This window comes from Argentina silus, assembly GCF_951799395.1.
Source record: "Argentina silus genome assembly, chromosome: 12".
In the NCBI taxonomy this organism is placed as follows: domain Eukaryota; kingdom Metazoa; phylum Chordata; class Actinopteri; order Argentiniformes; family Argentinidae; genus Argentina; species Argentina silus.
Window position 1 is genome coordinate 2,867,735 of NC_139666.1, and position 23,016 is coordinate 2,890,750.

Sequence of the window (23,016 nt, forward strand, 5' to 3'; positions counted from 1 at the left end):
TACTACATAGGAGCAGTTCAGTAATTCAGCAAGTTTGCCAAGAGCAGTTTCACCTCTATCACTGTTTAACTAGCGACATTACCCAGACACACACTTAACACAAGGCATTCAAATTGCTTGGTCGTGAAATACAATATCGACACTGTGAAACCGTGCTTCACGTGTTTTTTTACTGTGTGTCAGGTCGTGGCAGCGCCTGCACAGTTTCAACCAATTAGGTTATTTTATTGAGAATGTGTTTTCATTGTGTATTTTGGATACTGGAGTTCGTTGTAGAACATGCATCGTGTAGAGTACAAATGATGTCCTGACTTGATGCTAAAATGGTGTTTATTGCTGAAATGAGTGGGATATGTTTGTTATGGATTTTGAGCTCACCTAGTAGACTTGGTAGGAGCCAAGGGGGTTTAAAATGTAACAGGCAGGTTCCTCTCCTGTCTAGTCAGTGTGTCCCAAGCCACATATGAAGGTGATTGGCTGGTAGGCTAACAACTACCCTCACTCAGGATAGAAGTGTGACAACATGTGACCAGACAGACACAATTGGATTGGCTGTTAACAATGTAAATACATAAATGTGCCTTCTCAGATGTTACTTAGCAACCCTACACAACTAGCTGTACTTTTACCTGCTTGTTAGCAATAATTTGAAGCATTGGAGAGATTGACACAATATGTGAGAAAATGCCTTAAACACTCTCTCTCTGTGTTTCTATTGCTCTCTCTCTCTCACTCTCTCTCTCTCCCTCCCCCTTCTCTCCATTGCCCCTACCCACCCTCTTCCCCTTTCTCTTCAACCTCTCTCATTCACCCCACCCACCCTCTCTCTCTTTAGGTTCAGGTGAAGGAGGAGGATGAGGAGGGTTCAGGCGAGGAGCAGGAGGAGGAGGAGGAGGACTGGGAGAAAGCTCTGTCTGTGGAGAGGTTTGGTGACATCATCACAGACTCTACCACCAGCAGCGGAGAGAAAATGGGCCGCCACTACAATGAGAAGGATTTTGAGTGTAAGCCCAGCCAATAGTTTTTTGGACCTCAAAGCATTCTTGGAATCCAGGGAAATTTCAAACCCAAACTGTTGGAGTGCAGAGCTCAACGAAGACAAAATGCTTTCCAATACTTCATGGAGGGCACTGGATGAGATCAAGATGAAATATTTTCTGAAAGTGTATTTTAGTTCACATTTTGGACAGTGTGTTTTTGAGAAGTATTATTTAATACATTTGAAAAGACAGGAAAATAAAGTATATATTTAAAATGATATATATACAACAGTATACTTTGTAAAATATGAAATAAAGAGTATTCTTAGAATGTACGCTACTAGTACACTTCTAAAGTATAAAAGTAGTGTACTATTTGTAAGTATTGTACTACAATATAACTTTATTTGAATGAAATTGAAGTGCACTTTCAAAAAGTATACAAAATTACACTTCATAAGATATTAAATTAAAGAATACTTTCAGAAAGTGTACTAGCTATATATTTTCCAGGGATGTAAATAAAGTGTATTTTTATAAGTGTACTGAAATACAATTTTAGTTAAATGAAGTTAAAGTATACTTTCAGAAAGTATACTACTAGTATATTTTCTGGGGATGAAAATTAAATCTACTTTTTATACCCTGAAGTACCCTGAAATAAGATATACAATGAATGTATTATGCATATAAGTATACTTTCCTTGTCTTGGCAATGTTGATCCAGATGGTTTTCACGTGGAAATCTTTGTTATTCAAAAAATAACTGCCGCTGGCCACGCTCTAATGGAAGCTTTACAAAAAGTATTGAAAAGCATTTATTTATTTACTTACTAAAAGCATTAGATGTTAAGAGTAGGATGGGAATAAAACATGTCCATATTCACTCATTCCACTGCTGCCTGTAAGTGGCGTTGTGGAATATCATCACCTGATTTCTCTTCCTCTCTCCCCCTCCCCTCCCCTCCCCTTCCCTCCCCTCCCCTCCCCTCCCCTCCCCTCCCCTCCCCTTCCCTCCACAGACCACCGCCACACCTTCCATCACACCCATCACCCACTATCCACCCACCTGCCCCCACCCCAGCGCCTACGCAAGAGGGTGCTCAGCATGGACCGCCGGCGCAAGAAGAAGCGCAAGAAAAAAAAGACCTCCATGCCCCCCTCTGAGGTCACGCCCACCATCCATGAAGTAGACGAAGAAGAGGCGGAGTCTGAGACCGATGGGCAGGGCTTGGAGGCCACCCCCACCGAGCTGCTTGACCAACCACAGGTAATATGAGATTGATCTTTTGTAGCTGGACGAAAAAACAATTTATTCCGCTTGTGATGACCCCACCGCTTTCATTCAGATTCTCTTCGCCCAATCTGCTTTTCTTAGCATCTCTGCTTCCCTTCTCTCTAACTTCCTCTTCTTCAGCGTGCTTTTTGTTGTCTACCTTGGCAGTGGTTGGTAATTCTAGCAAAGAAATCTGATGAAACCAAATGAAACTTTAGTGGACCAAGTTGAAATATTAAAATATCCTGAAGATGTAGAGGACTGGAAAGTACCTCCACTGAGAATTCTTTCTACTTCTTTTCGACCACAGACAGGCAAAAGTCTGCCCCCAGAGACAAGGTTAGGTCTCATGATGTAACAACCAATAGGAATGTTTGCAGTCATTATTGTTTTAATTTTGGTTCCTGCTTGATTATTTTATTCATTCATGAAAATGCCTGTCACTCTTAGAATGTGTTTGATATGAGACCTGGGAAATGGCTGGGAACTGTCCTTTCACATCTCTCTTGTGTAAGATGATACATTTGAGAGCAGGTCGCTGACTCAGGAAAGATAAAGATCTGCTTAGTAGTAGTTTAACAGGTGTCTGAGAGAGAGAGAAAGAGAGAGAGAGAGAGAGAGAGAGAGAGAGAGAGAAAGAGTTTGTCATGTCTGTTTTCTTTTTTGTCATTCTCTCTGTTCTTATGTGTGCAAATGAAAAAAATAAGTAAAAAGAGAGAGAGCCAGAAAAAGAGCTTGGCATCATCGTACCCCACCCTCTGGATTTGCAAGATTTGGACCGGACAGTTCCTGCCTTGAACTTTTGGATTCATGGTTCCAGTGACTTTATCTCAAACTACTGACTTCGGTATTGGACCTTCAGATGAAACGTTCAGGGTCTGTATGTTAAAGACAGGAAAGCACCAGAGTCCATTGTTTTTCTGTGGGAGTCATGCTTTGACATACACCAGAGATGACAAACAGTTATCAAAAGTTTTTACACAGCGTTATCTGCAGTTGCAAATTAGCTAGCCCACCATTCCGGGTAAACAATGTGGAAAACGTGGCAATGCGCTTAGTAAACGTAACCGGGGAGACAGTTTATCACCACGGCAATCCTGAAAGTTTCTAACAACATTGTTGAGAGACAGCAGGCTCTTCCTTGCCTCTCTGTAGTCTGAGGGGAGGTGTGGAAACAGTAGACGGTGCTGATTGTGCTGCCGTAACCTCAAACCTTACTAGGAGTTTTTATTTTGCGCTAATTGTTGTTTTTCTCCCTGAGAAAAATCTTGGTTACTTTTACAAGCCACAACACCACACTTTTCTCATTGTAAACACAGTGGTGGTGCAGCCAATTCACACCCGCGAATGGCCCTTTTAAAGCATAGCCGATTTTCATTTCAAAAGAGTTGCATTTCAGATGGACAGAGACAGATGAATATGTGTCTACGAATGCGCTGTGTCCCTCTCTGTCTGCACCCAGAACCAGGGAGATTGTCTACAGTATAACCAATGTAATCGTTCTCCTCTCCTCTCAGTTTATCTTGGGGAGTGAGGTGGACTTGGGCCCGCCGCTCCCCACCTACACAACCTTCCACATGGAAAGTGAACAACACGAGGCCACGCCCACCACAGGAAAAGCAGAGGAGCAGGAGAAGGGGGTCCAAGGCCGGGCGGACGATGACGAGGGGGAGGAAGAGTCATCGAATAGGTTCTCCTTTTTTTCTCAACACAGTTCCAATTGACCCTAACCTTGTTGTGACCAGGCTTTCCTAGTTCAGAAAGCGTAGGGGTATCCTTTGCAGAAAGGAACTAGAAACCTGTTTTAAATGAGTGACGCCTCGCCACACATTAAACCAATCAAACACCTAACCTAATGTCTTCATCGACTAGATTTTGTGTATTGGTCACACCTCTGGCAAAGTAAAATTCAGTTTTTCTTCCATTTTCTTTATGTTGCAAGATAGCATTTAGCAACAACTCTACGGACATGTTGTGGAAGGTTCTTGGAATGTAGCATCCAATGACATTGTGAGCACATTCTCCCATCACTCCGTCTAAGTTCCATCTAAGCCAGATCGGCTAGTCTAATGATACAGATCTCGTGAGAACAACGCAATTTTTAGGTATGGCTATGCAAGGCTACATTTACCCCAATTTTATTTTTACATGAACATTAAAAAACATCAAAGGGACATCTTAATGTGGCTCACAAGGCCCCAGTGGGTCTGCTTATGGCCTGGGGGGCTGTATCCTAGATGTGATCTTTATAAGGAAACCCATCTGGCTGATAAACACACATGGCAATCACAATATGAATAATTTGGTAATGGTTTGAATAATGTATGGAGCTGCTGGGAGGTCAAGGGATGCATGGTGGTCCAGGTACTTGTCTCTTCTAATGCCTTGATGGAAAAAGGCACTCAGCAGTTAATCTGACGGGTTTTTTACCGCTGCAGCATAGAGGAAACATTATGATAATGCCATGTAATGTTATGCTGCTGTGCTTTGAGTGATAGCAGCCAACAACTTGCTCTGTGAGGATAGTGTGGCAGTGCAGTGGTGATGCTGCTGTGCTGGCGGGGCTCTGGCGCCCTCTGGTGCTAGATGGACCACACTGCCCTAAACCATCAGATCACTTCTTGATGATTCATACTGGCAGTCAAGCTAAGATGTTTGTCCTAAATAGATTGTGCTGAAGGTTTGATATCATTTGAAAGTGTGATACAATCCAATACAAAACAATGAATACAAAATATTCATTTATTTATTTTTTTAGAAAAAAAAGCAGAGATTAACAATTTGAGATCTAACATTTGTAAAAGAAAAAAAAAAAAAAAAAAAAAAAAGTCATGACCTGAATTGGTTTGCGTTTTCTAGTTCACCACAATGGTGGATACCTTTAATACCTTTAATACCTTTAATACCAATTTACTTCCCATGGTTGCAATTTCAAGTCTTTGTAGTGTTTGCCAAAAAGCAAAAGCGATTTTTGCAAGGGTCGTCACTCTCAAGTGCACATCATCTGTAGCAAAGTACCACTCTATTTCTGAACTCTCTAAAAGCATTAAAAATGCAGAAGTCAAAAAGGGAGCCTGAACCCCCCTGAACCCCTCTGTCCCCCTCCAGGTTCCCCCGATCGGCGGACCCCCCTGTTCTGACCACGCGGGGCTGGTTCAGGAGGAAGCCCCTCCATCGCCTGGCGGGGGCCCAGCGGACCAGCTACGACTTGCGAGAGCGCATCTGCATCGGCAGCATGACGGCCATGGAGACGGCCGTGTACCAGAAGGTCCCCACAGACGAGGCAGAGGCCCAGATGCTGGCCAGCGCCGATCTGGACGACATGAAGAGTGAGTAGAGCTGCAGACACTGCCCCTCTGTGGCCACAGGGGGAAATACACAAATAATACATGGATGGACGATAGGATGGTTATGTTATGGCACTGACTGACTTGGGGTTATGAAACCATACCAATAACCATACCAGCAATGAACCCTCGATGAGATCTGAGGTCATTGGTTGACCTCATTCATTGTAATTAGTATGCGCTAAACTCCCAAAAAGATGGTAGTGTTAGTTTTGCTTCAAAACCTTGGCATTAAAGCCACATTCTGTTATTCTAAACAAAAAAAAAATGTCGGCCCCACAACATAAATCTGAGTGATAGAGTTAGTGAAATGTTACTACTCTCAAATTCAATCTGGATGCACGGTTTGATGCAAATTAGCATGCTTTGAGTTTTTATATTTTGAAGCTATACACTCACTGAGCACTTTATTAGGAACACCTGTACACCTTCTCATGGTGGAGGTGGTGTAATGGTGTGGGGAATGTTTTCTTGGCACACTTTGGGCCCGTTAATACCAATGCCAATGCCTTGAATGCCACAGACTATTTGAGTATTGTTGCTGACCATGTGCTTCCCTTCATGGCCACAATTTACCCATCTTCTCATCCGAATTTCAGTATAGTCATCTCCATCACATGACAGTGATGAACGCAGTGGTGGTTCATATACTCTTTGCTTTGTGGAGTGACTGAGGGAGCATTTGTGATGTTGCTGTAGTTTAATATTATGTGTGCGTGCCCGCATGCATGCGTGCCTGTGTGCATTTATGCCAAATCAAATGGCGGGCCAGTCATTCGGCTGAAAAATAATTGGATTCTACCTTTAATAATGGCATATTTGCTTGAATTATTAGTCAGCCGAGTCAATTTGAATATCAATTTTTTTTTCTGTGCATTTCTGTACACCACCCATGTTCTCGGCTCCTCATTTCACAGAAAATGACAGAGAGATTGTTCAAATTGAATCCCATGCTCCAGTTTCCTTCCCAGCTGCTTTGCTGTGGGACATTTAAGGTGCCTAGTAGTAGCCTGCGAGTACGTGCAATGCAACAGCTACAATATGATGACATCCCAGTAATGGAAATTGGCATGAAATGTAAGTGTACAAGTTAATACAAGAAACTAAGTGTAATAACAGAAAATTCTGGGAAAGTCAATAGGTGTAGAGCACCCTCCAGTGGAATAGAAAGAAATTACACCTATCTTTGTAATTTTTCTTTCTGCATTCCCCGAAATTCCTTTTTGCCACCTATTGAAACCTACAATGCGAATGTTGTATATACTGTAGGATATTGTATAACTTACGTTTTGTGACGTAATGTGATATGTTGTGTGTAGAATACGTAGTACTGCATAATGTATCAGAAATTTGATAAGCTAATGCAAGATCCTTTTAATATGCAATAGTGGATGGTTATCTGATTTCCTCTGTCCTGTGGGCAATCATGATATGACATTTAGGGGATGTGATACAGACTACGTAAGATAGGCATCGGTGGTTTTTATATGCACAGTGTTTGGATTTACACGGCGACATCTTTGGGCCTGTGATGGGGTGGATGAGTCAAAGGGGAGTGACTGCATTTATGTTGAAGAGGGAAGAGAGAGGCTGTATGTGTGTATGTGTGTGTGTGTGTGTGTGTGTGTGTGTGTGTGTGTGTGTGTGTGTGAGCATTAACAGCTTGCCTTGCAACCCGCACTGGTTTGAATTGCACTATGGACAACAATATTTGCTAATTATTGTTGCTAATGTTTGCTTATGCCTTCCCCTGACAACTTATCCTTACCTCAATTACTCAAAGTTATTGCCTTTAATTTAATACTGCCTAACTGTCTAATTCAAAGTTAATATAAATTAACTTCTTACGCAAGTAACGTAAATTCACTTACCCTCACATACCCTCACATCTCTCGAATGCGTCAACCAGAACACAAATGCGTACTATTGTGTATAGGTACACGATTTAATGAGTAGACTGTCGGTCTGTGAGTATACTGACCTGCATAATATGCTTGTGTTTGCTGGTATTCATGTGGGTGAATGTCAGGGGTAAAACAACAGAAAACTGAGAGGGTAAGAGAGACAGAGAGAGAGGGAGACAGTGGGAGAGAGAAAGGTAGGGAGAGAGATTGAGGGAGGGTAGTTTGGGCAGAGAGAGATTGAGGGAGGGTAGTTCAGGCAGAGAGAGATTGAGGGAGGGTAGTTCAGGCAGAGAGAGATTGAGGGAGGGTAGTTCAGGCAGAGAGAGATTAAGATAGGGTAGTTTAGGCAGAGAGAGATTGAGAGAGGGTAGTTTAGGTAGAGAGAGATTGAGTTAGGGTAGTTCAGGCAGAGAGAGATTGAGGGAGGGTAGTTCAGGCAGAGAGAGATTGAGGGAGGGTAGTTTAGGTAGAGAGTGATTGAGGGAGGGTAGTTTAGGTAGAGAGAGATTGAGGGAGGGTAGTTTAGGCAGAGAGAGATTGAGGGAGGGTAGTTTAGGTAGAGAGAGATTGAGGGAGGGTAGTTTAGGTAGAGAGAGATTGAGGGAGGGTAGTTTAGGTAGAGAGAGATTGAGGTAGGGTAGTTCAGGCAGAGAGAGATTGAGGGAGGGTAGTTCAGGCAGAGAGAGATTGAGGGAGGGTAGTTTAGGTAGAGAGTGATTGAGGGAGGGTAGTTTAGGTAGAGAGAGATTGAGGGAGGGTAGTTTAGGCAGAGAGAGATTGAGGGAGGGTAGTTTAGGTAGAGAGAGATTGAGGGAGGGTAGTTTAGGTAGAGAGAGATTGAGGGAGGGTAGTTTAGGTAGAGAGAGATTAAGATAGGGTAGTTCAGGCAGAGAGAGATTAAGATAGGGTAGTTTAGGTAGAGAGAGATTGAGAGAGGGTAGGTTGGGCAGAGAGAGATTGAGAGAGGGTAGGTTGGGCAGAGAGAGAGAGGTGTCCCTCCATGGCCTGGTCCATCCCATCCTGCGGCAGTAATTAACACAGAGGGCCAGGGTCGATTCTCCTTCACCAGTGACCCTGCCCCGGGCATTTCCTGCTTTTACACAGCATGGGAATCATTGACCGGTCGCAAAACCAGATGGAAATACAACGCAGGGATTCAGTGGAACAAGACCAACGCTATCAGGCCATGCGCCTCTCATATCCGCTCCTTCCCCTACACTCTCCCCTTCTGCTCCACATCTCATTCATTCATTCATTCATTCGCCAGCGCACATTGGTATATTTATGGATATTTACATTTAATTATATTGAATGAATGTGAATGAAAGGTTTACTATCAGTATCCTGCTGCAGCAAGTGAATGATCAGTCGGTCTAAATCAGTATGAATATGTGCATACCATACTGTAAGTTGCTCAGTAAAGATATGTATAATGTTACAGTGAAGACATTGGGGGGGACTGACAGAGTGAGATAACAGGGGGAGATGTGACGGGGATGTGGGCCACCAGTGACTATGGAAACACAACCTGATTGTGTTCAGAATGCCAGAGCAACCCTCTCTCACGCACGCACGCACGCACGCACGCACGCACGCACGCACGCACACACACACACACACACACACACAGGGGAATCTATACACTGTCACTTTCAGTTCAGTTCAACCAAAGGAATTTAAACATAATAAGGATTAAGCCTCGCCCCTTTCAAACGCACACGCACACGCACACACACGCACACACACACACACACACACACACACACACAGACACAAACACACATGGCTAGCCTTGATTCCTCAGGCTTTTGTCCTTACAAAGACACAAACACACACAGACACACTCACTGTTGTATCCAGACAGGTTTCAGGGGAAGGTTCTGGGGAAGGTTCTGCTCGGTTCAGGTTCAGGTATCAGTTGTGGCTGAATGACGGTAGAGCGTTAGGGGGTTACACGGTTTCCATGGCAACCTGTGATGGAGACGGTGCTCGCTCCGAAGCCGAGCACCGTGTTGTGCATCTCCATACACATGTGACTGAGCATAACATTTCAGCTGATACGTGGGCACTTCTTAGACACGGACCTGCATCCACAGTATGCAAACTGTGTGTGTGAAGAAATCCATCACTTCGTCTTCGCTTCTCTTGCCGAAGAAAAAAACCTTGAATTCTTCTCAGCCACCGATCCATGTCTTCTTCTGGAGCACTGCGGAAGCGAAAGTTGCGCCCCGCCCAACCCCCATCCCATCCCATCCCAGCGGCCATGGGATCAATGGACGATCGGCGTCACGGAAACGGGTGGAGCAGCCAATAGACTAGCGGGAGGTGGTCTAAAAAAAAAAAAGTAGAACAGTTTGTGTCAATATTTCCTTGTGGATTGACGGCTGGAGCCGGTGGTGCCCTGCTGCTGTCTGTCTGTCTGTCTGTCTGCCCTACTGAGGAACCAGTACTGGGGCCCCTCCAGAGGCACCGCCCTGCTACTGGAGCCACTACACCTGCCCGAGGCCACTCTGCCAACAGAGCTGGCTCAACCTCCGTCCACCGTGCATTTGAGGATATCGTAGCAGTGTGACATCTCTTTGATGCTTTTGGGCCAGAACTTTGGAGGGAAGATTGGCGAAGGGCAAGCCCTGTATTTGTATTTTTAGGGGGGGGGTTTAGGGTTTACTTTTATCCACTTTTTTTGTCAAGACCATTTGTTGTCTCTGACCCTTCTTTTGTGCTTGAAATGATTTTCTGACATTGCTGAAGGGATTAACAGAGACCACAGATAGTCCAACGTAGCACGCCGAAAAAGCAACTGCAGGCCAACGACATATTAAAAGAACACCAGAACTCCGCGTGCCAGGTGGGGCATTGGGCTTTGCTGCCAGCGACCCGCGGCGAGCAAGGGTGTTCGAGAGGCCAGAACGCTGGATGAGCAGGGCGTCCTCCCCGGGAGGGGCGGGGATGAGGAGGACGTACCGGCCCAGGAGATGACAGACATGGAGGGGCTGGAGAGACAGGATCACGTAGCCCCAGAGGGGGACCATGCAGGGGACCACCATCACCAGGCGGACGGCCAGATGGACTCAGGCACCCCACAGCACCCGACCTCAGCGCGCCATAACGCCTTTCATGGGAATGAGGAAGGCGAGGGCCGTCGCCCTTCCGGGCTGTTCAACATGGAGGGGTTTGAGGACTTTGACGAGTTTGTTTTGGATTTCGACGACTATGACCTCCTTGAGTCTATCCACACACATCTGGGATCACCTCTGGAGCCCATCCGTAAGTACTCTGGCAGTCATCTCCAGAGAGAACCCATATATGGCAATTGAAACATAGGCAAGCAACATAGAGAACATGATATACAGAGCACAAACTGTACTGTATACGTTATGTATGATTAATGTCAACAGACATAGCTGAAGTGGTCCAAAGGGTCTCTAGGCAATCACGTCATACATACCAAATGTGTAGTTATGTTAACACATTACACTTCTGCAGGTACATAATAAACTGGACAAAAGATGCACGCAACCTTAATGAATATAATCATTGTAAGGCTTATAGAACCACAAAACACTGTCATTGATACACCACGTTTATTTTTAACAGAGTATTTATGAGACCACTATGTTTATGAGACCACTAAGATAGGCCAACACATTCATAGTCATGGTATATTACAACTCGCATGAGGTACCAACCTGCACAGTTTTGGTGAGAGGGCATTCTCCAGGGCTGCCCCCAGGCTCTGGAACACCCCCCACCCCCCCCCCCCCCGCCCTCCACAACTCTGAGTCCATAACCATCTTTCAGCCCCAAGGCCATAATCCTCCCTCCCACTGCCCTACCCCTCTTTCCGTCCCGTAGTACTATCCTCTATAATATCAACAATAATATCTTATGGCTTTTTCCATCCAGAGGAATGCAGGCATGACGTGTTGGAATACCACTCTAGCCTTCTGTGTACAGGCCTGTCATTGAGGATCGATCGTGGGAATTCTGAGTTGGTTCCATTGATTGTATGGAGAAACACAAGCTAATTAATGTCAATGCATGGCCTGGTAGCAGTGGTATGGAAATCAAATCCTGTGAGTTGACACCCTCTCTCTCTCTCCTCCTCTGTCGCCCCCCGCTAAACTATCGATCATGTGGCCCTATTAAGCCCTGGGCTTCACTGTCACTGGAGCAGAAAGTCATCCCATTGACAATCACTGACTGACAGCTTTAGTCTCACTGGAGTATAGCGTTAGTGTTGTAAAGTGTATAATGTTGAGAGCTTTGACAGGGGCATCCAAAGGCGCCCAAAGTGAACGTGAAAGATTAGGGGGGGAATGAGGAAAGAGAGAAAGAATGAAAGAAAGACAGAGAGAGAGAGAGAGAGAGAGAGAGAGAGAGAGAGAGAGAGAAAGAGAGAGAGAGACAGAGACATTTTAGAGATAATTGCTACCATGGTGGAGTCTATGGGTCACTGTCCCTTTAAGAAGCTCCTCATTCTCTCATTCTGGGACAACAGGTGGACACAGAGAGGTTGCAGGTTGGTTACTAAAGGATGTGGAGGGCCTAATAAGGATATATACAATTGAGGAATTCCATTCATAGAAGGGCTGTACATACAGGATACAATCTGCCACAGGGGGACCACAGGGATGTAAAGAGGATGTAGAGAGAGCATATAGAAGTCACTTATCAATCAATTAATCAATACTTGTCCTCGTTATCCCAGTTCTGGAGCAGGGAATTAAAAAAATATACAACACACAAACCACATACATGTACATGGCCAAACACACGTTACTTTTACGGAACAATGAAGTGATCCAACGGGGCTACAGAGAGTACCATTGGGAGAGTTCACAGAACAAGCAGAGCAAAACTAGACTCCAGTTCCTAAATTCGTCCAGGCTACTCCACCCTATATCCTGGTCCTTGCCACCCCACCCAGGTCCCACCAGAAAGCTGCCCTTCACTATGGACCCCTGAACTCTTGCACCACACCACATTCCACATTCCACATTAGTTTACTGTTCAGCACCTGATCAGCCAGGGGAGGATGGGTCCCCCTGGAGTCTGGTTCCTCTCAAGGTCTCTTCCTCTGAGGGAGTTTTTCCTTGCCACTGTGCCCTATTTTTTTCTCCCCTCTGGGGAGTTTTTCCCTTGGCTTACTCCTGGCGGTCTATGATTTGGTGTGGATCATATTGTTTGTATTGTATTCATTGTTTATATTGTTTACTATTACGCTGTTGTGAAGCACTTTGTGACATTTTGTCTGTAAAAAGCGCTATACAAATAAACTTGATTGATTGATTGGTTGATAGAGAGAGAGAGAGTCCTGAATGTGAGCTAGGCCTCTCTCCAAAGAGCGTTGCATCTTTGCCATCACAAAGCTCAGTAGTGTAGATGTGTCTCCAAAGCTCAGTAGTGTAGATGTGTCTCCAAAGCTCAGTAGTGTAGATGTGTCTCCAAAGCTCAGTAGTGTAGATGTGTCTCCAAAGCTCAGTAGTGTAGATGTGTCTCCAAAGCTCAGTCGTGTAGATGTGTCTCCAAAGCCTTTGGATCCGAGGGTGTTCCGACATACAACCTCAGTATGTTTGCCAAACCCATGTAGCCTCTCAGTGCGCCTCTAATAGACGTCTAAAACTGAATGTATGATTCTCCACCGTTAGATGTAAGTCTTCCCTCAGAAAGGGTGCTCGGCCGCTGAGTGAGCAAAGTTGACCATCTTCCCCACTGACCTCTGAGTTATCGTTTTGCTGTTTAGGCCACAGATTTGAGGACAACCCCGGGATGAGGCGTCACCTGGTGAAAAAGTCCTCTCGATGCCAGCTGGTCCGGACAAGCAACAGCTCCCCGCCACTGTCCAGCCTGAAGAAGAAGAAACGGGCGATGGATAAGAAGACTCATGAGGTGAGTGTCTGTAGAGAGAGCTAGCTTCAGGTTAAGGAGTTGGATCTCTCTCTCTTAGCAAGTGGTGATAGTCTGGAGTAGGTGAAGGGGCTAGATCTCCTCAATAACGTATTGTTTGTTGGGAAATTGAACATACTTTCAAAATAAATTCCCTATTTGCAATCAGATCAGTTGTTTGTCTGCACAGCGCCTCTCCCGTTGGATTGTGGGGGCCATTGTCGAGGCTTACAATTCTAGGGGATGGAAAAAATGTGAACTTTGAAATAACTTTTTCCTTTGAAATGTGAAAAAACCTTTTCCTTTGACTTTGACAGAAAGTCTTTGGAACAGTATGCTTTACAGATGCAAGACACTGATTCAGCATTAAAGTTCCTCGACTTACAGTATATAAACTATATAACTGAAAGCGACGGGTCTTCACAGTGTGTTATGTGAGGGGTGACCGAGTGAATGTGTGGTCGCCAGGTGTTCGTGGAGCTGAACGAGTTGATCGTGGACAAGAACCAGGACATGCGCTGGAAGGAGACGGCGCGCTGGATCAAGTTTGAAGAGGATGTGGAGGAGGAGACGGATCGCTGGGGCAAACCCCACGTGTCCTCGCTCTCCTTCCGCAGCCTGCTGGAGCTCCGCAGGACCATCACACATGGTGAACACACACCACCAGACACACACGCACACGCACACACACACACACACACACACACACACACACACACACACACAGCACGCACACACACACACACACACACACACACACACACAGCACGCGCACACACACACACACACACACACACACACACACACACACACACGCACAAGAACTATCTCTGATTACACACCTAGTGCTGGTGCACAACACCTAAAAGCAGTAATTATATGGTGTGTTCATTTGCAAAGATACCACAGCGAGTCGGAGGATCAAAACTCACCCTCTCTGGTGTACTGCAGTTTGTAAATAAGTGCTCTGCTCTTCCTCCCGCAATCCCCTGACCCCGAAGGTGCCATCCTGTTGGACCTGGAGCAGAGCACCCTGCCTGGCATCGCCCACCTGATGGTGGAGACCATGATCATCTCGGACCAGATCAGGGCAGAGGACCGTGCCAGCGTGCTCCGCGCCCTGCTGCTCAAACACAGGTGAGTGGTCGGCCTGCAGGTCGTGCCCCTAAAGTGTACAGCAAAAACCATACTGTACATATTGGGTTGCCACGTGTGACGTTATACTTAGAACCAGTGCTATAGATAGTGAGAGGTTATAAATGGTCGTGGTGATCATCCCCCTCCCCCTCCACTTGCCCCCCCCCATTGATTATCAAGGCTCATGACCCTTTGTACTGCACTTACTGCCCTTAGACATTTGCACAAAAGTACCTCCAACTCCAGCCACATCACAAGATAGATCAGAAACAGCGTTACATAATGACAAAAATGGTCTATCGATTGTCAGCAGTCAAAACTAGTTAGAGGCTGAATGCTCAGCCAAGACCATAGTAGTTGTTTGTTGACGGTGGTTGATATTTTGTATCACACATGAACTCTCTTGTTGGTGTAAAGTGTTGTCATGAAGGTGGTGGATTGACGCAGATTTAATCGAGGCCAAAGTGACTTAAACATGTTGTATCTTTGGCAACCCTTTTTGGACGTACAATGTGAATTGAAATGGACACATTGTAATATGACATCATAGAGTGGCAAACACATCTTCCCCAGTTTGGGTGAACCATCACTGGTCTCTCTGTTTCTCTAGCAGCCTGCTACTAAGCCACTGTGCCAACCTGCCTTCCCGGGACCCTGTAAAGACAGAATGGTACCATCCACGTTTGAGCGTTTAACACTATTAACTTTGCATGGAGTCTGCGGTGGCACAGTAATGGTTTGCAGTCATCCAATAATGGTTTGTCCATCCTGTCCTATTTAACACAGCTCGTGTCCCCTTTGTTATGATGGCTTGCTTGCCTTTTGGATATTTGGATAGTTAGTCTGATGCTCATAATCTGTTTAGTGTGTCCATTTATCTTAGTTACTGTACACCGGCAACAATTACCTCAAGCTGTGACTTTTATTGTGACATGTTCACTATCTACACACGTCTGACTGTCAATGGTGGGACGATATGGAACAATAACTGATTCAAATGATCCAATCTTATGTTGGATGGACAGACGCATGCACGAACACACACACACACACACACACACACACACACACACACACACACACGCACTCACACGCACACACACACACACACACACACACACACACACACACACACACACACACACACACACACACACACACGCTCACACACACACCAGACGGTCATCAACACTCCGCCACCAGTCCTCTTACACACCCCGTCCGTTGCAACCTTTCTACAACATTTCCCACCATGTCACCAGCTGCTTTCCATGGGAAAAACCTTCCTAATTGGCCTCTTTGGTCCAAGATATGAATTTATGATGTGGAAAGAAATACATCAAGGTGCTGTAGAATTTAGCTCATCGCTTACTCAGCGCCCTTTAAAGATCCTCTGGACGCCGGTTGAGGCAGCGTTCGGTGTGGTCACACCTTGTTCCTTTGTTTTCCGGCACGTTCGTGTCCAAGTCGGAAGGCATGTAACAGGACCGAGCGGACCTAATGAGCGAGGTGATGTCACCGCTGGACCAAGCAGGAGTGTGATGAAACTGTCTGTGTGTGAGGGGCTCGGCCTCCCTCTCCCTCTCTCTCTCACACACACACACACACACACACACACACACACACACACACACACACACACATATGTACTTGCACATACACACACATGCACAGACCTACACACATACACACACACACACACACACACACACACACACACACACACACACACACACATTCACAGACCCACACACACACACACATTGTGTGTGTTCTGATTGGAGGAGCACACAAAAACATGTCTCAGTGTGTTGCCTTGTATAGTGGGCCCATAGCGTGATCACCCACTCCATTCTGAATAGCGTGTTATTCTCACTTTCCAAAGCAGCGTTTTCATCCCCAGAAAAATATGTTACTAAAATATCTTACAAAACAATGCTATTTAACGATGTCTACATAGCTATTTTTTATTTCCTTATAATCATACTTGGAATAATGTCACTGTATTTGATGAAAGATAACATTTGCAGATAACATTTTGCATTGTTGGCTGTCACCATATTGTGTAATTTAGGACATTTCCATACAAACAAGCCTCCTCGTGTCTTGATGGTACACCACATCACTTTTGGGTACCCAGAAATAGGGGGTCTGTGTATAAAAAGTGCTGTTATTTCTGAATGGTGAAACCAATATTTACACAGATACCATTAAATAAAAGCTTTGAATCTATACTTTAACCTCATAGTAATTGTTTGATTTCAAATCCAAGCTTTTGGAGTGTAGAGCCAAAAGACGAAAAAATGCTTCACTGTCCCATTACTTTTGCTGGGCACTGTATCTCTCTGTGTGCTGCACGTGCACGCGTCTGTACTGTAGAGAAAAAGAAAACCTCTCAGGAAATGTCCAAAAACACACCCCAATCCTACACATTGTCATTCAACATGTTGTCCCCATGATCCCCCAGCCACCCCAACGACGAAAAGGAGGGTCTTTTCCACCGCAACCACTCCACCAACAGCCTCCACGGTACCTTCCAACGCAACCACAACCACGCGGCCGACGACCATGTGGAACCCCACGAGACCAAAGGCCCGGAGCAGGAGAAAGAGGTGTTTGTAAGCTTGTTTGTGAGTTGTGTTTTGTTTCGTTTCGTTCACCTCTTTGTTTTGTCTTACGTGATATTTTATTTCTGTCTGGGATAAGTCTTGGGTGGGGGGTGAGGGGGGGGGGGCAGGAGGGCTATAGCCGCGTCCAAACGAACGCTCATATTGCCTACTGTTAACTAAAAGTATGTGCTATATACGGTGTTAACGATACTGCATACTTTTTAGAGGCTACTTTTCCTGACTACATGTCATTCATACTGAGAAATCATCAACCGTGTAGTTCACTGTGTTTGGTTACATTTCTCTACATTCCCCTTACCTGCTCCATTGGATCGTGTGACTATTACCGGAAATTAATTTCAATACTGTGCAGTGAAATCATACTTCATGAAAAGGCTAATATAGTATGATATTTTATGCATTTTAAGTACACTGAATGTAGGTATATTTTGCATACCGCAAAGCGTTGTAATCATGCATGCTGAGAATGCCTACTTAATAGGTCACCTCCTTAATAGGTCACCTCCTTAATAGGTCATCTCCTTAATAGGTCATCTCCTTAATAGGTCATCTCCTTAATAGGTCATCTCCTTAATAGGTCACAGTATGAACTTAATAGGTCACCTCCTTAATAGGTCACCTACTTAATAGGTCACCTCCTTAATAGGTCACAGTATGAACGTTCAGACATCTGTCGTTTCACTTCCGTGTTCTTTGTCGTATCCATATTCGTATGTTCTGTCTTCTGTGAATCTGTGCGTTGTTCTGTACGTGGCCCGCGGCTAGGCATGTGTAGAGCCAAAAGAAGGAAAAATGCTTCACTGTACCATTACTTACGCAGGGTACTGTAGGTAGTGCTTGGAATGGAGAAATCAACAAAGCAAGCCCCCACCACCACCACCACGTGCTGAATTAGGTTTCTTAGTCAGCTTAAGTTAAAACTCCTTGATGCATTAACTATGAAACGTTAATTTTCCCCATGGCTTGAAATGTTGGCAAATTTAAACCAGCTCATAAAAAAAAATAGAAACATTCCCAATGTGCCTCGGCTCTGTCATGCTCTCTCTTCGTCTGCACCTGTCCAAGAGCATCAGATCAGTTGAAAGCAGAATACACTTCACTGCGTCAAATACACAAACGCTGAGTATTAATATAATACATGCCATTTAGCTGACGCTTTTATCCAAAGTGACTTACATTGCAGTGAGTGCATACATTTTTCAGTATATATGGTCCCAGCAGGAACCAACTGAACCACAGAGGACCACAAGAGTTTTGGATAAAGGCACAGAAATTCAGAAATTCCTACTTTTGGTGAATATAAGTTTAGTTCACTGATCTTTATTTGCCTTGTGACATTAGAAATCCTTCCATCCCGTGCCTGTTGAGGGGCATCCGGCTGTCAGGTCTATGAAACTCCTGGCCAAGATTCCCAAGGACGCTGAAGCAACCGTGGTCTTAGTTGGTAAGCTCATGCATGACACCAGTGTGTGTGTGTGTGTGTGTGTGACCATGTGACCATGCCAATTACGTGGTGTCATTGCAAACAGTGGCATCACTTCCACAGAGGTGTTAATGGATAGCGTTGCATGCTTTAGCACTGTTAGCATTGCTTGCATGCATTAGCCATTTGCCAACGCGTTGTTCTCAAAGATCCTCCATTGTGTGTCCTCAGGGTGTATCGAGTCCCTGGAGCAGCCGACCATGGCCTTTGTGAGGCTGAATGAGGCCGTGCTCCTAGAGTCCGTCCTGGAGGTTCCGGTGCCTGTCCGCTTCCTCTTCATCCTGCTGGGCCCGAGTCAGTCCAACATGGACTACCACGAAATTGGACGCTCTTTCTCCACCCTCATGTCCGACAAGGTACTTGGTTAATGCCATACAAACTCATGAAGAGATAAAAAAAAAGAGATGGCTGGAATACACTGTACGACTTTGAAAATCCAGACTTCGATGAATCTTCCATACTATGCTGTATACAATTGTTATAATCTAAGGGTATAACAGCAACAGGGAATTAAAACTTCTGGTATATAAGCATGTTGTGCATGCCCTTTCCACGACCTCTTCAGCACTAACACTCAGTTGGTTGTGTGGTTGGCGGGTAGAGCTTCCATGAGGTGGCCTACTTTGCTGATGACAGGCAGGACCTCCTGAACGGAATCAATGAGTTCCTGGACTGCAGCATTGTGATCCCTCCCTCCGACGTGGAAGGCAAGGACCTGCTGAAGACCGTGGCCTCCTTCCAGAAGCAGATGCTGAGGAAGAGGAAGGAGAGAGAGAACAAGAAAACCATGGCGGTCACTGGGTCCGGAGCTGACCAGGACAACAAAGGTAACTACCATTGAGGCTGCTGTAATGATTGATGGTTGGTTGGATTGGCGGATGAATGAATAGATGGATGGATGGGTGGATGGATGAATGGATATATAGATGGATGGGTGGATAGATGGATAGATGGATAGTTGGATGGATAGATGGATGGATGTGTGGATGTGTGGATGGATGGATGTGTGGATGGATGGACGGATGGATGGATGGATGGGTGGGTGGGTGGGTGGAATGATGGTTTTTCAGTTGTTTTTTTCAGTTGTTATAAAAATCCATTCATCACCAATAAAAGTTGACACTCTCTGTTGTCGTTTATGGGCTATATCAGAGCGGAACCATCTGATTACACCAAACCTATACTAGGTTTGATTACGCCAAACCTATACTACTAGTACTGCTTGCACTACCATATTCATTAAACTATTAAAATGACATTTGAAACTATTGCAGTGACAGTGTCCTGACTGAAATCTCTTGCTGTCAGCTGTACATAACCAACTGTCTGCCCCACCAGAGGTCAACCAGGAGGAGCAGGAGGAGGAGGAGCTGGAGGTGGATCCTCTGAAGCGCTCGGGGATCCCCTTCGGAGGCCTGATCCACGACATTCGCCGCCGCTACCCGCACTACCTCAGTGACATAAAGGACGCCATGGACATGCAGTGCATCGCCGCCGTCATCTTCATCTACTTTGCCGCCCTCTCGCCCACCATCACCTTCGGAGGACTGCTGGGTAAGGAACGGACACCTGCAGGACATTTTGTGAATGCGTGTGTGTGTGTGTGTGTGTGTGTGTGTGTGTACGAAAACAGACACGGAAAGGATCAAGATTAGCTAGCTTCACTATGCTCTGCCCTTCTCTCTGAAGTGTGCAAACATTCACTGTTTCACCCTAACCCCTTCACTGATAAACCCTAACCCTAACCCCTTCACTGATAAAGGAATGGGCAGCTGTACGATTCTGTTGTTCACTGTAAGATAACTCTTGTTGTTCTATCCCACAAGGGGGAACAGTCAAAGCATACTCAGGGTAGAAAGGTTAGGTAATTGTCTCCATGGTCGTTCCTTACCCGTTTGAACAGGGGAGAAGACCGAGGGCATGATGGGAGTGTCCGAACTCATCATCTCCACGGCGACCCTCGGGGTGCTGTTTTCGCTGCTGGCTGGTCAGCCCCTCCTCATCATCGGCTTCTCAGGGCCCCTGCTGGTGTTTGAGGAGGCCTTCTACAAGGTGCCAAATCACACATTTATACCCTAAACTACATCCAAAAATGTTAGGATTTAAAAAATGATTATAATGAAGATATGGTGATGACTGGTCCTAGTAGGCACCTTCATGTTGCTAAAAATGAATGTTTGTCTGTCTCTCTCTCTCTCTCTCTCTCTCTCTCTCTCTCTCTCCCTCCCTCTCTCTCTCTCCTTCTCTCTTTCTCTTTCACTCATCCCTCTCTCTGTTTCTGTCTCTACATCTCTCACCCCCTCTCTAATCCCCCTCCTCTCCTCTATCTCTGTTTCTGTCTCTATGTCTCTCACCCCCCTCCCCCCTCTCTCACCCCCTCCCCCCTCTCTCACCCCCCTCCTCTCCTCTGTCTCTGCCCCTCAGTTCTGCCAGGCCCAGGGGTTTGAGTACCTGACGGGCCGAGTGTGGATCGGGTTCTGGCTCATCTTCATCGTGCTGGTGATAGTGGCGGCCGAGGGCAGCTTCCTGGTGCGCTACATCTCGCCCTTCACACAAGAGATCTTCGCCTTCCTCATCTCCCTCATCTTCATCTACGAGACCTTCTCCAAGCTCATCAAGGTAGGTTGTTAGAGATTTTTGAATTTTACTTCAGAATATGATTACACCAGGTGGCGTTGCAGGTCGAGGAAAGTCTTTCGACAGTAGCTTAAAAGTGTTTAAGTAGCAGCTCATTGGGCAATTTGGGGTATTACTAGTCATTTAGTCTTATTTTGTTTTCTTATTCTCAGGTTATGAGTCATGTAGTAGCTGGCCAGTTAGATGATTTCAGCAACATTCCAATCACTGCCTCACATCCGGGGGATTGAACCAATGACCTTATGGTTTCTGGCTAGCCTTCTGGCTAGCCTCCCTAACCTCAAGGCCAACCTTGCCCCCAATAACATTGTTGTGTGGGTGTGTGTGTGGGGGTGTCTTGAGGGGCTAGCACTAAAAAACTACAAATGAGTGCCTAATATGTACTCGCTAAAATGAGGTGCTACCAGGTTTTTACCTCAGCTCACTGAGGTTTGAAATGCTATGTCAGTTTAGTGGATGTGTGTGGCTAAGGTGCAGATCCAGTACACGGACCTGTGTTTTTTTCTAGCATTTAGTTCTTCACTTTATAGCAGCCTTGTAATATAGTAATACTCCCTCCAGACACACACACACACGCACGCACACACGCACGCACGCACGCACACACACAGCAATGTTATTGGGGGCAAGGCTGTTTTATGGCTAGTCAAAGCTTGTCAGTCAGTGATCAATGATGCCTAAATGTTTTTTGCTTCCAGGTGTTCCAGGAGCATCCCTTAATGAGTAGCTACCCACCTACCCCCTCCCTTCATCCCATTCTGGGTTTCCCCAGCCCAGCGGATGACCACATGTCCTACGACCCTCATCTCCTCAACCAGCCCAACACGGCTCTGCTCTCCTTCGTTCTCATGCTGGGCACCTTCTTCGTGGCCTTCTTCCTCAGGAAGTTCCGTAACAGCCGTTTTCTCGGAGGGAAGGTAATACACTACAGAACTTCATTTCCTAGTCAAATCCAATCAAATCAATCAAATGTTATTCGCCATTCTACACTGCACCATCTTGGAAGTCCAGTGTTTATCTGGTGTGCAGGGTCCTTTCCATTAAGGCACAAGCGCAAGAAAACGTTTTCAAGTAGTACCTCCTGCCTAATGCACATGACCCTGGTGTCCTGACAACACTGCACTTGAGTTCAGCAACATATGTCCCTGGGTGATGAATACATGTTAATTAATTGAATTTCAGATAACCTGAAGAGTGTTTTATTGCTCGATCCCCCTCATAGGCCAGGAGAATCATCGGAGACTTTGGCATCCCCATCTCTATTCTGTTCTCTGTCTTGTTGAGTTACTCCGTCCCTGACACGTACACACAGGTAACTATGACGACGCAGCTTACCATTCACTGTACACATTTAAAAGTAAGCAGACACATACTTTGGAAGACAACTTTATTCATTATTCTTATTCTATCAAGTTACACATAACACTCATTAATAATGTTTTCTTTTACCTTTAAAGAAAAAACTATGTCTACTTTACACTATCAATTCTGGGTTGAACACATTCCTCAGTATCTGTATTGTTGTCATATAGTGGCTGGGTGATACGTACGGTACAGTACATGACATGACCTTGGATGCTCTTGGCCAGGTTTTCCGAAAGCTATGTAACTATCTCCACACTTTATTTCCCTCAACAACCCAGCCACACAGCTGCAAGAAAGTAACAAATGTAACCAAACCAAATTAAATGGGTTAAACAGAGAACTTAACGCTGTCAAGCGTTGGAACTTGG

The 23,016-nt window shown here is 45.4% G+C and overlaps 1 protein-coding gene across 1 annotated transcript in view; it reads left to right on the forward strand.

Moving 5' to 3' along the window:
• slc4a3 (solute carrier family 4 member 3) overlaps positions 1–23,016 on the forward strand; it is a gene marked incomplete at its 5' end in the record, with an annotated part of 37,736 nt that overhangs the window by 7,723 nt on the left and 6,997 nt on the right. Inside the window, 16 exons of the mRNA XM_083682039.1 lie at positions 836–1,004; positions 2,003–2,250; positions 3,774–3,946; positions 5,365–5,585; positions 13,254–13,399; positions 13,865–14,045; positions 14,398–14,533; positions 17,001–17,145; positions 18,505–18,607; positions 18,818–19,002; positions 19,248–19,473; positions 19,985–20,200; positions 20,550–20,698; positions 21,071–21,265; positions 21,982–22,200; positions 22,506–22,595. Of these exons, the coding sequence (XP_083538165.1) occupies positions 836–1,004; positions 2,003–2,250; positions 3,774–3,946; positions 5,365–5,585; positions 13,254–13,399; positions 13,865–14,045; positions 14,398–14,533; positions 17,001–17,145; positions 18,505–18,607; positions 18,818–19,002; positions 19,248–19,473; positions 19,985–20,200; positions 20,550–20,698; positions 21,071–21,265; positions 21,982–22,200; positions 22,506–22,595 (2,802 nt within the window). The remainder of the gene's footprint in view (positions 1–835; positions 1,005–2,002; positions 2,251–3,773; positions 3,947–5,364; positions 5,586–13,253; positions 13,400–13,864; positions 14,046–14,397; positions 14,534–17,000; positions 17,146–18,504; positions 18,608–18,817; positions 19,003–19,247; positions 19,474–19,984; positions 20,201–20,549; positions 20,699–21,070; positions 21,266–21,981; positions 22,201–22,505; positions 22,596–23,016) is intronic.